Below are 15,378 nucleotides of genomic sequence, written 5' to 3'. Positions count from 1 at the left end.
TTTGTTTTTAATTCTTCTGTTAGGTGCAAACCACAGGAAAAAAAAAGATTCGCAAGGGACTTCAGGAAACTCTTGCGAGAAAACCTCTTCCAAAGCGAAGACCAGCAGAAGCTTTAATCCTCCTGGTGTGAGAGAGACCCCCAGTGCGGAGCTCCCTGTAAACAGGATAATCGATGTGGACGGAGTCAAACTGGAAGACACTGGCACACGCTCCTGTGACGATTCTGAAGGGAACCTCAGCTTTGAAGGTTACGTCTCTGAACTGAGATCTTGCCAAGGGAGGATGAGGACTGGAGTTTATAGGACATCAGACCTTCCATCTCTGATTACTGTCAAGAGTGAGAAGAATAAGGGCACTGAGAATCAGTATAAAGCTACTTTTGTTTAAATCTCTGTTTTTTATTAAGAGTTCTGGTATTTTTGCTTGGCATCGGCAGCAATGGCGATATGCCTTAGAGACATGTTTCTGCAACTTATAAGCTCTTTTCAGTACCCGTTGACTTCAATGGGCCTGCCAGACTGTCTCTTCTGATATGAGTTAGAACCTGTAGAATGAAAAAATAATATTCCAATGAAAGTATTGAGCTATTTGGTTTTGTTCCCTTACCATTTCTGTATCATTTTCCCTGGGATGATTCCATTGCACAGTGCAATTACAATTATTATTTCCACCCCTACCCTTCCTGTCTTTAATAAAGACAAACTCACTTTAAATTCCCCTATGCAAACTTTTTATTTAAGATAATTTCACTTTAATCTTCTAATGCTTTTTTCCTGGTCTGCAGGATTCCCTGTGTGTCCGTAGACTTTTGAAGTGGAAGTAAAATCAGTTACTGGTGTGAAAAGATTAGGATTATTTTCTTAATATCTTCCTATCTGTCTCATAACATTTGGGAAGAGGTCCAGGTGGAATTCAGGAATGCATTGTCTGGATGGATATATGCAGCAAGACTGTTGTTATACAAGAAGTAAGAAGCAAAAAAAAAAGCTGTGAGTTTCCTGTGCGGGGAATAATAGCTGCTCCCGTAGCCAACGCTGGTGATGTTTCCTTACCAGAAATTTATCTACTAATTGGATAGTGATGGGAGGGCCATCCAGGTCCCGCCTCATCGCTGCTCTTGGTGTGCTTTAGCTTTGGGGGAAGGCAGGTTTTGTTACTGCTCTTTCACTAAGCAGTTTTAGTGCCTCTCATTCTTTTCGTCGTTGATTCTAGTTTCAGTCAATATTCTAGCCTTGGGCAGAGTTTTGAGAAAGAAAAGATACTTAATACTACTGAACATGTTGCTTTTGCCATCCGCTCCTTTTCTTCCTTTCCCATTTCTTCAGAAGAGGTTATGAGTCTGAACAAGCAAGGGTACACGAAGAAATGAGAGCGTTGGACCTCTGCTCATCAAAGTGAAACACTATTGAGTGTCTATATTGAGACCTTCTGGTGGTTCACTGCTTTGAAATTATTGTGAGACTCAAAACGTCATATCGCATAGCTCCTAGACTGCAAGTCCACACAGGCAGTAAGTCTAATGCATTACAGTAATTATTCATTAACCTTTTCTTTGGTCCTTCTTACTAAAGCCTACCAAGAATTGTGAATTTTCTGAATGGCTGAGAATACTGGAGGCAGTCACTCAGTTTCTTAAACTCCAATCTGTAAGACAAGAAGGAGTTACATATGATGTTATGACAGTAAAGTAAGATTCCTGAATCTTAAGGGTTATACATCAAATACTCCAGCCATATAAATAGACACAGCACCCATTAGCTTTAATACTTTAATTCTTTTCTGCTGATAAGTGATTTTGCTCTCGATATTGAGGAAAACACTTGTTAACATTAGGCTCAACTCAGTGTGTGACTGAATGAGGATATATGCTATGAAAATAGCTGTCCTTCGAAAAATAAAAATTAAAATAAAATTAAAATCCATTCAAGAACCATGCTAAAATCATAGTGGTGTAACGACGCTGGAGACTTGGGGAAAAGCAGCGGGCAACAACTGAGGTCAGAACTAGGAGTGAGTGAAGAGGCTGGGGAACTGATGTAACTGGGTGCCACACTGCAATGGCCCGTGCTGTTAAAATCCAGCCGTAGCGCAGTGTACGCAGTCTGACTTCGCAAGCACTCAAGCCCGTGCTGAGGATAAAGCTTCTATCCTGATCCAGAGGATATATTGTTCTGTAGTGTACCATATATCACCTGTCTGGGACACAGTGGAACAAAACAGTCATAGCCCAATGATGTGAAAATACTTAAGTATCTATGTATTTTTAAAGTGTTTTTCCCATGTTTATTTCTTTTATTTTTTGGTAGTTTTTTGCTAATAATTGCCCATGATAGGATATTTCTTTGCACAGCTAAATGGCCACAGTTTTTTCCTATCTTCTGCAAAATTAATCACTTTGTTCTAATCAAGACCAATATCACACCAGTCGAACTCAAGAGAGGGCTTTTTGACCTGCGATATGCTTTGCACTTTGTGTGTGTCTTGGAAAATAGAATCCTAACATCAAGCAGATAAAAGCTTGACATTCAAGTACAATCATTACAGTCTTTATTAATCTCTGGTCGGTATTTTAGATGAAATAATGTCGCTTATCTTACATTGTGCGAGTGCTTTTAAGTGACTTTTAGTGAGCAGTGTGGAAGTCTTCACCTGGAAAAAGAGACAGCTGAAGGGAGGTGTGATAAAGTCTGAAAAACCTTGAGTGCCATGGAAAGGGTGGGTAGGGATTGACTAATACTAGAATTAGGGGCCATCAGATGAAGCTAGTAGAAGCCAGGTTCAAATCACAGAGCTGGTTTTTCCCCTTCTCCTGTTTTCTTTCCAGAAGCTGCTGTGCTCAGGAAAAAAGCAAACAAAACCACTGTTTTTAAATTTTGAGTGCAACAAACTGGTTTTGACTGTATCAAGGATTCAAAGGGAATTTAACAGCATGGGAGAGTCAAGCTGTGTGCAGGAAAATTAAGGATGTGAAAGAACAGAGTTTTCTTTATCATAAGGAAAAATCTTGGCACAATGCCTGGAAATCCTATAAACAAAGGGACATGGGAAAAACTGTTCCTCCCCACGCTGCGCTGTTATGCCAGTTATTGACATATTGTTTAAATGAATGTCTTCTTAGCTAAGAGGCATGGAAATGCATTCCTTAGACTTAGAAATAATTAATATTATTAGCTCTCCTGTTCAATATCTGGCAGAATATAAAAGCTAAACCTGCTGGAATCAGTTGCCACAGATCATGGAGTTAATAAAAATGAATGTGGACAGCCTGTCTCTGGTTGATGTTTTCCAAGATTTTACTAAGGATGTAGTCCAGTTTTAATTACTGTGTGACTTCAACATTATAATATGATTTTGAGTTGCCTCATTATACTGTGATTTCCACTGCTAGTGAAATCTACTTGCAATTAAAAATGCAGCCCGACTGAAGCGCTGCTTGATAGCTTAATCCTTAATCTTGCCAGCTAGTTCCTAAAGATAATCGGATTTTATGTGGCTTTCTTTTTTACTTTTTCCAGTTTTCCCCTGTTGAAACTCCACTTGTGCAGATAATTACTCTTATGTCCCCTTAATCCCACAATGATAAATAAAAGGGGAATTCAGGCTCCCCATGCTCTTACATGGAAGAGGAAGATCCACTGACCTATATCAGTACTCAAACCTGAAACTGTAACTATCAATGATATAAAAAAATGCCAACACTTAGAAAATAGTGCAGCATTCTAGGTCTTATTTAATACACCAGTTCGCTCATATTTCACTTGTAGTCATGGTATTTGATTTTCAAATGGTAGTGGTTTCAGCTTCATAGGTTCCGCAATGGTCACAGTTTTGTTGGTTTTTTGTTTTAAAGTCTCTGTGAAGAATAAAAAATATACATATAGGCAAACTTCCCCCTTAGGATTACTATAGCAGTGTGCCTTGTCAACAAATTTGTGATATAACGCACATGCAAAATAAACCACATGTGCAATTTAGCTCTTGGGAGCTGCATGACAAGTGACCGAAGTTTTTTGAGGGCACGTAAGCGGGCTTTGCAAAGAGACTCTGCAAGAGATTTACTGCTCTGTGTGAAGGAGCCAACACCTGAGCGTACCGTGTCCTTTCTCATGCCTCTGAAAGTCTTTTGGGAGCTATTTAATGTCTTTCAAGGATGATGAGTCCTTTGTGCACTACTCCTCCGCCCGAAAGTTTTGGTCTGTTTTCTTGCGTTTGCTATAGCGTGTGTTGCTCTATTCCTCCTTCTCTTCTGATCCTGGAATTTGCTGTTCTTAACAGAAAACTGTTAAAGGACATGGCTCAGCCGGTAGCCTCCTTATCTCATTGTAGCAGAGGTAATCGGGGCTTATGAGCTTATTTTGGTTTTTTGGAAGTAGCCTGTTTTTGCCACAAAACTGAAATCCCTGCCCGTAGCTGTTTCTCAGGAGTGCTGCTACGGCTCGTCCCAGCCGGCTCCAACACAGTATGATAGTGAATGTTGTCATTTAAAGTGCCCTCTCCTAAGGTACTCGGTAGCTGGGAGACCAGGCGAGCCTGCGGTAGTGCCCGCGATGCAAACACCCGGAGGCATCTTTTCACAATTTCTCAAAGATTTTGAAAAGTTTCCCAAGGCTCAGTGAGACAAAGGCCACGGCCCTACGGCAGGTTCTTATCAAGAGGTGTGAGAAACCAAAACGGTTGCAGGTCCAAGGCGCTCCTAACTCTCCGCCGCAGCTCATTGTGTCGGGCTTAGAAACAACCGTATTTTCTACAGCAACAGGCAGATTTCCAAGCTTCGTGGGACTGTAGCAAACCCGTGTGACAACAGTGTTGCTCTGTGGAGAGCGTGGGTGTTTACCCTGCGGCAAAACCAAGTGGCACATCCAAATACTTCTCTCTGCCTGTGCTCTCAGAACAGCATCCCAAGCTTAGCGTCGTAGGGTACCGAACGACCGCGACACTTGTGAACCCTAATCCAATGCCAGTTAAAGCATAGGAGAAGCTTTCATTGATCTTAACTGAAATATTTCCTTGCTGTAGACCAACTGTCACTTTTAGCCAGGTTGATTTTTTTTCTGAAGATCTTTGTTGAGAAGTGCTGGATGATCAGGTCTCTGCAAATCTTGCCTGCATTGCTCAAAACGTTAGCAAACCCAATATGTTACACGTGAACCAACATGTTTTCTGAATTGTTTGTGTGGAAGATAAAGAAAGAAAATTGTTTATATCTTTTCATCCCAAGTGATCATTCTGTTGTACAGTCTAAAATGTTGTACAGAATTTGATGTGTATTCTTGTTTTATTTGTGGTTTTGTCTTTAAATGTCTGTATAATGACTAATATGAAAATGCACATTGGATTTATTTCTCATGCCTTGTTTCCACAAATTATTGAGAAATCCTGTACCGCACAATAATGTTTATAGAATCTTAAGTGTGTCAAACTCATTTAAAACGTTAATTGTCTATGTAGTAAGTAAATAATTTATACCACTGGAACTGATAATGTTTCATTGATACCTAATTCCAATGTAGGGAAAAGGTGTGAAAAAAGTTTTTTTCAGTTATTCTGGGACCTGCTGCCATTTGGACATCACAGCTTCAAATGGAATCATGAGACAAAGTGAAACTAGCCTGCATTTTATTAGGTTTTGCAAAGATGTCTTCTTAAACCTAGCTTACATAAAGAAATTCCTTTAAAAGCAGATTGTTAAGAATTTCTGCCAAATATTTATATACCTCAAAAATAGCTCATCCTCTGGAATTTAATAATAGTGGGTTAGGTTTTTAGCCTTTAATTAATTCCTTTTGCTCTATTCTAGCGACACAAAGGGATTGCAAACCTGAGGTAAGGCAGTAGCTGAATGTTTTCCAGGTACAGTGTAATCCTCCTCTGGCGTCGCTTCTGCATAGGCTTGGTGGGTTGTCTAGCTCTGTGGTTTCTGAGTGGACAACTGCATGACAATTGCTCTGCCCTGGCAGCAGGCACTCCTAAAATATACAAATGCTCTATCTACCAGAGAGCAAGAGCGGAAAAAACTGAGGGGACCAGTAGTTCAGTGTCTGTCTACACTGACCTGAATCAGGGACACAAACAGTCCTCTTAAATTGTTCCCTTCTCACTCACCATCCTCTTCGCTTGTGTTTTGAGTGCTCTGTGCCAGAGCAAGGGGACATATGGAAATTTGAATACCAATAGTAGAAAATAACGACTGATGGGAATGGGTTGACAGGTAACTCTTCCAAGTCCATGCCAACATTGTATTGCTCCCCATGATAATCTCGTACCAGTTTCCAGTCATGGTGTTGAATCCCACCCCTGCAGCTACACAGAGCTGCAAAGCCACTAAAGCATTTACAAGCGCCCATAGCCGGCAACAAGCATCAGGTCAAGTAATGTAAAGACTGCTCACCTACCTCTCTGGAGAAGGCCCTGAAGTCCAAGTTTGGGAAGCGTATTCTTAAATACCTTGTGTCTGCTTTGCTAGGACGTACCAATCTGTACCTCGTTTGCATTCGTTGCCTGCAAAGATCTGCTCACAATCTCAAAATACTATATAAATTAGTTATTGTACAACTTCGAGCCTCCATTCCAGAGCAGGTTGATAAAGAAATGAAAGGCCAGCTACAGGTTCATCTAATTAAAGTTAATCCTCTTGGAGTGGCATAACTTTAGGGCACGGCACAAAAATTAAACTAATGCCTGTCTCCATTCTTGTGAGAGGTAACTGGAATTTTTCTTAATGATTTGAGTCTTGCCTGGAAAGATGAAACCATGTGATGAGGGGAAACAACCCCTTAATTACTACTCTCCCTCATTTAAAGACCTGCACAAGCATCCTTTTCAGTAACTATTTGCCAGTATTTGCCAGTATATCAACAACATGAACTCAAATAACAACAATATCTAAGTAACTTCAACCTCTTCCACACTTTTAAAATTTCCAGAGTCAACGCTACAGCCAGGATGAAGCAATGCCTGGCTGAGATCAGCCCTCTGTATGCAAAGCAGTTAGCTGAAACTTGTTTGCAACCGGGAGGTAATCGGTGACGGTGGGCGCATATCTTTCATCTTGTCCTTCCTCATTTGAGCGTTGAGTAAAATGCATGCATGTGTGCATTAGAAAATCCCAACAACGCATGCCACAACTTCACTCCCTGGCGAGAGGCTGAAGACACAAACAGGCAGATGTTCATCTTCCTGTTGGAAGGTGCTGGATGGCTAAGCATGCGCCATTGGTCTTGCACCACCTGAGTCTCCTGCAGAACGCTGGTTCTCCCATTGCATCTCACCTGCTTGTTTTATGCTCTTGTGGGAAAAGGACAGATACAGAGGTATGAAATTTTGATGCCATTGATTGCAACGACATCAACTTATACCATGAAAGGACCTACTCTGAGGTGCCATAAGATGTAATTTTCCTTGCTAGACAACTGTGTAGTTAACAGGATTGGGCCTCTGTCTGGTAGATAGAAAACTCGTGATAGAGGAGACAACAAGGAGAGGTGCTATGCTGGACCTTGTTCTCACCAACAAGGAGGGGCTAGGTGAGGAACATGAAGCTCAAGGGAAGCCTTGGCTGCAATGACCATGAAATGGTAGAGTTCAAGATCTTTAGGGTAGCAAGGAGGGTGCACAGCAAGTTCACTACTCTGGACTTCAGGAGAGAGCAGACTTTGGCCTCTTCAGGGTTCTCCCTGGTAGAGTACCATGGGATAAAGCCCTGGAGGGAAGGGTGCCCAAGAAAGCTGGTTAATATTCAGGCATCACCTCCTCCAAGCTCAGGAGCGAGGCATCCCAACAAAGAGGAAGTCAGGCAAAGTGCCAGGAGGCCTGTGTGGATGAGCAAGGAGCTCCTGGACAAACTCAAACACAAAAAGGAATCCTACAGAGGGTGGAAGCAAGGAGAGGTAGCCTGGGAGGAATACAGAGAAATTGTCCAAGCAACCAGGGATCAGGTTAGAAAAGCGAAAGCTGATAGAATTAAATCTGGCCAGGGACGTCAAGGGCAACAAGAAAAGCTTCCACAGGTGCATTGATGATAAAAGGAAGACTAGGGAGAATGTGGGCCCTCTCTGGAAGAAAACAGGAGACCTGGTTACCCGGGATATGGAGAAGGTTGAGGTACTCAACGACTTTTTTGCCTCAGTCTTCACCACCCAGTGCTCAAGCCACACTGCCGAAGTCGCAGCAGACAAAAGCAGGGACTGGGAGAATGAAGAACCACCCACTGTAGGAGAAGATCAAGTTCAAGACCATCTCAGGAACCTGAAGGTGCAGTAGTCCATAGGGCCTGATGAGATGCATCTGCAGGTCCTGAGAGAACTGGCAGAGGAAGACACTAAGCCACTGTCCATCACGTTTGAGAAGTTGTGGCAGACTGGAGAAGTTCCCACTGACTGGAAAAGGGGAAATACAACCTCCATTTTTAAAAAGGGAAAAAAAGGAGACGCAGGGAACTACAGGCCAGTCAGTCTCACCTCTGCGTCTCAGCAAGACCATGGAGCAGATCCTCCTGGAAACTGTGCACTTGGAAAACAGGGAGATGGTTGGTGACAGCCAATGTGGCTTCATGAAGGGCAAATCATGCCTGACAAATCAGGTGGCCTTCTACAACAAGATTACAGCATTGGTGGCTAAGGGAAGAGTGACTGACAGCATCAACCTGGACTTGTGCAAAGCATTTGACGCTGTCCCACACAACATCCTTGTCTCTAAATTGGAAAGACATGGATTTGATGGATGGGCCACTTGGTGGATAAGGAACTGGCTGGGTGATCATGCTTAAATAGTTGTGGTCAACGGCTCGATGTCCAAGTGGAGACCGGTGACAAGAGACATTCTTCAGGGGTTGGTGTTGGGTGACTTGTACCTTAAATTTCACTCCTCTCTATTTTTTAGGTCTCCATTGCTTATATTGGGAGCCTTGATACCTACCTCAGATGTAAATATCAGATGCAGGAGGTCCCTGAAGCTAGGTGGGGTGACTCTGATCTGCCAGTTTCCCTTGATTTGTGAACAATGTAAGTCAATGACAGCTCAGATTGTTTCTGCAGCAATTACACGGAGCAGCAATTACATTTCTGCAGTAATTACAAGGAGTGGCACTGGAGGTACGGGGAAATGAGGGGGGAAAAAGAGAGAGAAGGAAATACAATGGGGATATTGACCATGCTGTGAAATCTTTAGCCTAAGCCTATTCTTGAGGCCAGCAGTGAGGTAGTGAGTGCTACACAAATCGCTTCTGAAGTCAGGATTTGTGCACTGGGGAGGGGGCTGCTCACCAGGAGGGACCCCAGGTTCTTCCTGGGACATCTCTTCCTGCCTTACTTTTGGGATTGTGGGAAAGAGGGTCTTTTGGTTTTGGCAGGGACAGAATCCCTATTGATTTGATGAAAAAACTGTGCAACAGTCTCCAACAGGATAAGACTGTGGACAGGTGAGAGCAGACAGAGGGAACAGAGAAGAGGAGGCCATCAGTACCGGGGCTTTGGTATGCAGAGGGAGGGGAGCCCTGGTAAGGGACATCCATGTCACAGAATCACAGAATCATTAAGGTTGGAAAAGACCTTCAAGATCATCAAGTCCAACCATCAACCCAACACCACCATGCCCACTAAACCGTGTCCTGAAGTGCCACATTTACACGTTTTTTGAACACTTCCAGAGATGGTGACTCCACCACCTCACTGAGTAGCCTGTTCCAATGCTTGACCACTCTCTCAGTAAAGACATTTTTCCTAATATCCAGTCTAAACCTCCCTTGGCACAACTTGAGGCCGTTTCCTCTTGTTCTATCGCTGGTTACCTGGGAGAAGAGACCAACACCCTCATCGCCACAACCCCCTGTCAGGTAGTTGTGGAGAGTGATGAGGTCTCCCCTCAGCCTCCTCCTCTCCAGACTGAGCAACCCCAGTTCCCTCAGCCGCTCCTCGTAAGACTTGTGCTCCAGACCCCTCACCAGCTTCGTTGCCCTTCTCTGGACACGCTCCAGCACCTCAATGTCCTTCTTGTAGTGAGGGGCCCAAAACTGAACACAGGATTCGAGGTGCGGCCTCACCAGTGCCGAGTACAGGGGCACGATCACTTCCCTACTCCTGCTGGCCACACTATTGCTGATACAGGCCAGGATGCTGTTGGCCTTCTTGGCCACCTGGGCACACTGCCGGCTCATATTCAGCCGGCTGTCAACCAGCACCCCCAGGTCCCTTTCTGCCGGGCAGCTCTCCAGCCACTCCTCCCCAAGCCTGTAGCATTGCATGGGGTTGTTGTGACCCAAGTGCAGGACCCGGCACTTGGCCTTGTTAAACATCACACAGTTGATCTTGGCCCTCACTCCCTCCCTCCAGGAGGCAAGCTCATCTCTCTGCCTTCTTGTTACGTTGCCAGTTCTCCCAAACACACGGCGAGGCATGGGACTGAGCTCCAAGGGTCCTGCTCCTGCATAGGAGCAAGAGCTCAGCAGCAGGGACACCGAGGGGAGAAGCCGGAGGAATCCTTTAGAGGTTTGCCACCAGATTTGTGATGCAAAAACCCCAGGGAAAGTCTAGGCCAACACTGTGCTAGATTAACAGATTGACAGTACGGATTGATAGATCTAAGGTGAGTACCCAAGCAGCCCTGCGGGCCCTGGGCAGCAGCTGCAGCGACACGGAGTGACAGGAGTGCTCCCGGAGCAGGGTGCTGGTTTAGCAGAGGGCACCTCATCGTGTGGCATCCCCTGGTCACCATAGCCAAAAGGCTGATCAATGGGTGTCACCTGGCACGTCAACCCTTGGCATGTGTGTTACCTTGGAAGCAGAAAGTGAATGTTCTTCATAAATATATATATGAAAAAAAAAAGAAAAATGTATATGTATACAGGTCCATATAGGATATTATTAGGGCTGCAATCAGAATAATTAAAGCACTATTTGTGAACTCTGCTCTCCACCCTACCGTAGGAAATAACCCTGAAGTTGAGGCAGGCTGTGGGGCTGGTGTCCTTCCCATGGGGCTGTTTCTTCCCCACTTTGAAAAGGAAGACTTCAGCTGCCTTCAGCTGCAGCAGTGGAGCCACCTTCCCTCACACATGCCTGACTTACAGACCATTTTCAAGTATGCCATGGGGGCGTCTAATATGCTAATGAAGAAGGTGGGTGGAATAGCAAGAATTTGAGCACAGCTAAAAATGTACATGCCTAACAATTGCAAATCAGCCTGTGCTGAAGTTACCTAAATGGGTTGGCATCGGTGGAGGGTGGGTGCCTCTACACCTCTTCTTGACAGTTTTCAGTGAGTACATGGCTAAAAAAAAATCGTACGCCTCTGTATATGGGCCTACTGTTTCAGCCAGGGTTATCGGCAAAGGTTTATATCAAGGTCCTTGAAAAATACAGTTACCTACTTTCCACTCTTATTCGTACAGTAGGAGGAACAGTCTCTTCAAGCAAACACATCCTAGACTGGTTGCAGGCATCGTATTTTAGATATGTCATGACATCTGGGTATATGAACAGAACTAAGTATCATCTTGAAATGGACTTCTAAAATTTGGATTAGTTTTTGCAACTAGATCCAAGTCTGGGGTGTATAAATGAAGCTTCTGCATATTGTGGCTTGTAGGAGAGCTTTAAGTCACTCACAGATTTGTGTGATTAGGGGTATAAATTCACAGTCTGGTTTTGTTTCTGCAGCTCCAGCCCAGCTCTTCCAATGCTACTTTTATATGCTTTGATTTTTCAGACCAGAACTAAAGTTTACTGGACGCATGAAAGAAACATTTGTAAGCACAGGTGCAGGTAAAGGCTTTTTAAACATATACCTGCAACTGCAGTGGCTGAATCTGGCTAAAAAGGGGATTTCACGGAGAAGAAAATATGAAGCTGTTGTTAGTAAATCAGTGAACACAAAGGTGGTCAATTGAAAAGAGAAACATCGCAGGCAGGGTACTGGCTGATACTGCATCCTGCCAAGGCAAAGCCACCCATGGCAATGAGGAGAAGTCTACAGGAGGTCATGCGTGCAGAGTTGTAGACAGGTCAGTATGTTACGTGCCTCTTTGGGAAAGTAAATGTTGGCAGGAAAGACTGATGCAGGAATGGATGGAACAGGGCTACAGCCACAGGGAAAGTACAAAAAAATGGGGAGAGTTTTCCTGGGAGTGCTGAAACTGGAGAAGGGTGTTTGCTGCAGAGCCTGTTTGGAAGGCTGTACCTTCTGGGTGCTGCACTGTCAAGGGTCCTGTGCCTGCTCCTGCAGGACACAGGTGATGAGGGCAAGCTGTGAAGCTCTGAGCTGGGGGAGGGAGACGAATATAACAACCCTCTGACTGGGAAGGACTCACAAAGTCTGATATTTTTAGTTGAAGGCAGGTATAGCTCTGAGTGTGGGCCCAGTGGTGTGGCAGAAGATGCTAGCGGAGAGCAAGACCAAAGAGGCCATGTCTGAGGGGCAGCGGTGAGACAAGTGGGTAGAAGCAGCAGATAAGCACCAGGACGTGGGGTTTGGTGAAGAGTGATGTTTAGTGAAAACACACCAAGGCTAACTGTAGGAATGATGGGGAGGAAATCCAGGAGTCCATGGGCAGATCCAACTCCATGGGGAGCTGTGATGGTAGGGTGAAGGTCTGCAGAGCTGCTGAAGGAGGGCCCCAAGCCCTGCAGAAGGCAGAGGCGAGAGAGGAAGACCCAATAATGCAGTGAGACCATCTCATGCATAGAAGGAAGATGTTCGCTCTGCTGCTGTGCGCTGGTGAGGCAGTGGAGGCTGCTGGCAAGGTTGTGAGCCGGGACAGGTCATCCACAGCCAACCTGTTGGTGGAGGATGAGGGTGACAAGGGAGTGAGATGAAAAAAATAACATGATACATCTGAGCACAGTTTCAGTCCCTGGAGGGAAGAGAAAGGAAATCGGTGCAGAAAAGCCCAGAGCTGTGAGCTCATGGATGAGGGAAGCCAGAAGAGCTGCTGGAGGTGCTGGAGGAGCGTGGGAGGTGAGAGGAGTGAGGAGGAGTAAACATTTGGGTGAAGGCATCTCTTTCTGCCCCAGGATTATCTGCTAAGCGCAGCAGTGCCAAATCCATGTTTGCTGGATCCCAGATGGCCAGCAACCAGCCTTTTGCAGCTGCACTTACACCAGCCTCGCTGCCTCTGGGAGAGGGGACGATGGTTTGTAAGAGGATTTGTTTGCTCTGTGGTGGTGTAGCAGAGGTTACGCATAGCTTGGGGACCATGAATATTAACAGTGAAGTCTGGTGCAAGAGAGGATGGACAGGGACTCCAATCCTCTCTGAAAGCCAAAACCGTGTTGATTTTTCCCCCCAGGATCTCTGAAGCTCCCAGGGAGAGGAGGGTGTGACACCCAGAGGTGTCTGTGGTTGTAGTGTGGCTATGTGGAAGGCTGGGTGCTGCACTGTTTAAGGCACATATGAATAACTCAACTTTTCAGTTTGATTTGAGCCAAAGCTTTTCTTTTTTCTTGCTGAAATAAGCAAACAAGCAAAATGATTTCATCTTTCTTCCTTTGCACGTGGCTTTAGCAAGAGGAACGCAATGGCTTTTCGCTAAGCACCACTCCAGAACAGAGAAGAGGAGGTGGACGCTCACTTCTTGCCCAGTGGTGAAGACGTTGGTTTCAGATGCGAGTGTCCAGATTGAGGTTGCACATTTCCCAAGACAGGTCTGACCTGCGCCCTCCCATGTCGGGGCAGCCCTGAGCAGTAGGTGTTGGAGGGAAGGGGAAGGTTTCCTCATGCACTCCCATTGCTGCTGCATTGCCTTATTTTAAAACCTTTAAAAAGACACTAGACTTGGAGCCCATGAGTATTAACCTCAGTTCTGGTGATCAGGTTTTTCATGAAGTAATGGGGACAGATGAGTTTTGGTAACAGCTTCTAGGACTGGACAATGGGAATGATCTCAAGCAACAGAGGTGAAGAGGATCCCATCCGACAGCAACAAGGTCTGCAGCATGGTTTGCAGATCCCCCAGAGGAAAAGAAAAGAGAGTCGGGAGGGTTTGTATGCCAGTCTCGCGTCGGCACCGAGTCCCTTGCTAGTACACCAGGAAGAGAATTGCCACACGTGATCGCTTGCACCCTACCCCTTCCTGAAAGATAAATCAACAGGTGTATTTTTCATGCTAGAAATACGTTTAGTTCACATGCAGTCATCAGGTCATATAAATGTCTCAGGGACAGCACACTTGCAGAGACTTTAGATCTAGCACTAGTTCCTTGTGCCAACGATGCTGTAGTCTGCAACTGGCTCCTTATTCAGGAAGCTGGGCTTGGGCTTCGTAACAATAATGTCAGCTAAAGCCTGGAAATCAGATCATCTCAGGAGGCAGCACTGCCCCATTAGCTGGCTGCCATACATTACCTTCACAAGGGAAGAACCTGGCTTTGAAAGAGAAAAACCTTATTACTACGAAAAAACATAGAGGTTTGCAAAAATACATAGGGGAATCAGTTAGTCATTAGAAAAGGTTATTGTTTTCTTTCAGTTTTGCAGTAGCTGAGTGGTAGATTTCTCAGAAACATTTACAATGGTCAGGAAATAACGTAAAAATGAACATGTGAACTTGCGGTCATGGGACAACCCTGCCCCAGTCTGCTTGGTAGCTGGTACATAGGAATGAATGCAAATGGATGTGTGTGTGTTTAAACTTGTCTTTTCCACTTATGTCTAGTGAACTAATTGATGGGGAAAAAAAGCAATTTTATTATTCATATTGGTGGCTGACTCAATTTACTTTTTGTTGATATTTAATGATTTAGGACAGTTGTTAATATTGTTTCATTATTACTAAGTAGTTCAGAGTCTGGGCTCCATCTGGGCTTTTATTAATTATTGTTAAATTTAAAGAAAGAACAAACATTGCAATGTGGCAAGTGAGGAAAAGGCAAACGTGTGAGGCAGCATTATCAGTATGTGCTATACCCCCTGCAGCAAGGATTTCTGTCTCTTTCTGCTCATTTCTTGTGTGTTTATGTGCCTTTTCATTTTCCCATGACGATGTCAATATAAAGGGAGAAATGATTGTGAAAGTGAGGGATTTTAGCCTTTGATACAGAAGGATTACAGCCTGCAAACACGATAAAGACTTCCTAGTCTTATTTTGAAACCTTTCATTAACTTCAGCAGTAACAGAATCTGGCTCCAAATGCATTTGGATTATGTCCACTCCACAGGAAATATTCACTATTATGTGCAGCAAAGTTAAGAATCAGAATGTGCCTTTTTTTAAAAGGAAAATGGAATTTTCTTTGAAAACAGGAACCAGACCCTAGCTGCAGTTTCACTGGTGGGATGAGCTGCAATACAGGCTCCAGGCCTTAGAGCTGCCAAATATTCTGTCACCCCAAAGCCGGGTCTTTCCTGTAGCTCCTACTTCCAGATTTACTCTTTTTTGTATAGATATG

At 44.5% G+C, this 15,378-nt stretch overlaps 1 protein-coding gene across 3 annotated transcripts in view; it reads left to right on the top strand.

The window, feature by feature from the left end:
* Positions 1–805, top strand: part of RGS12 (regulator of G protein signaling 12) — a gene marked incomplete at both ends in the record, with an annotated part of 86,443 nt that extends 85,638 nt beyond the window's left edge. For 2 of the 3 annotated variants that reach the window (XM_081999246.1, XM_081999245.1), the window contains one exon: positions 24–442. In XM_081999246.1, the coding sequence (XP_081855372.1) occupies positions 24–388 (365 nt within the window). Of the gene's footprint in view, positions 1–23; positions 443–785 lie in introns of those variants that run through there. The other variant, XM_081999247.1, reaches the window with a different exon arrangement.
* Positions 806–15,378: the final 14,573 nt, after the last annotated feature.

This window comes from Phaethon aethereus (assembly GCF_964289735.1).
Source record: "Phaethon aethereus genome assembly, chromosome: 4".
Taxonomy (NCBI): Eukaryota; Metazoa; Chordata; class Aves; order Phaethontiformes; family Phaethontidae; genus Phaethon; species Phaethon aethereus.
This window is presented reverse-complemented; position numbering and strand designations above follow the sequence as displayed.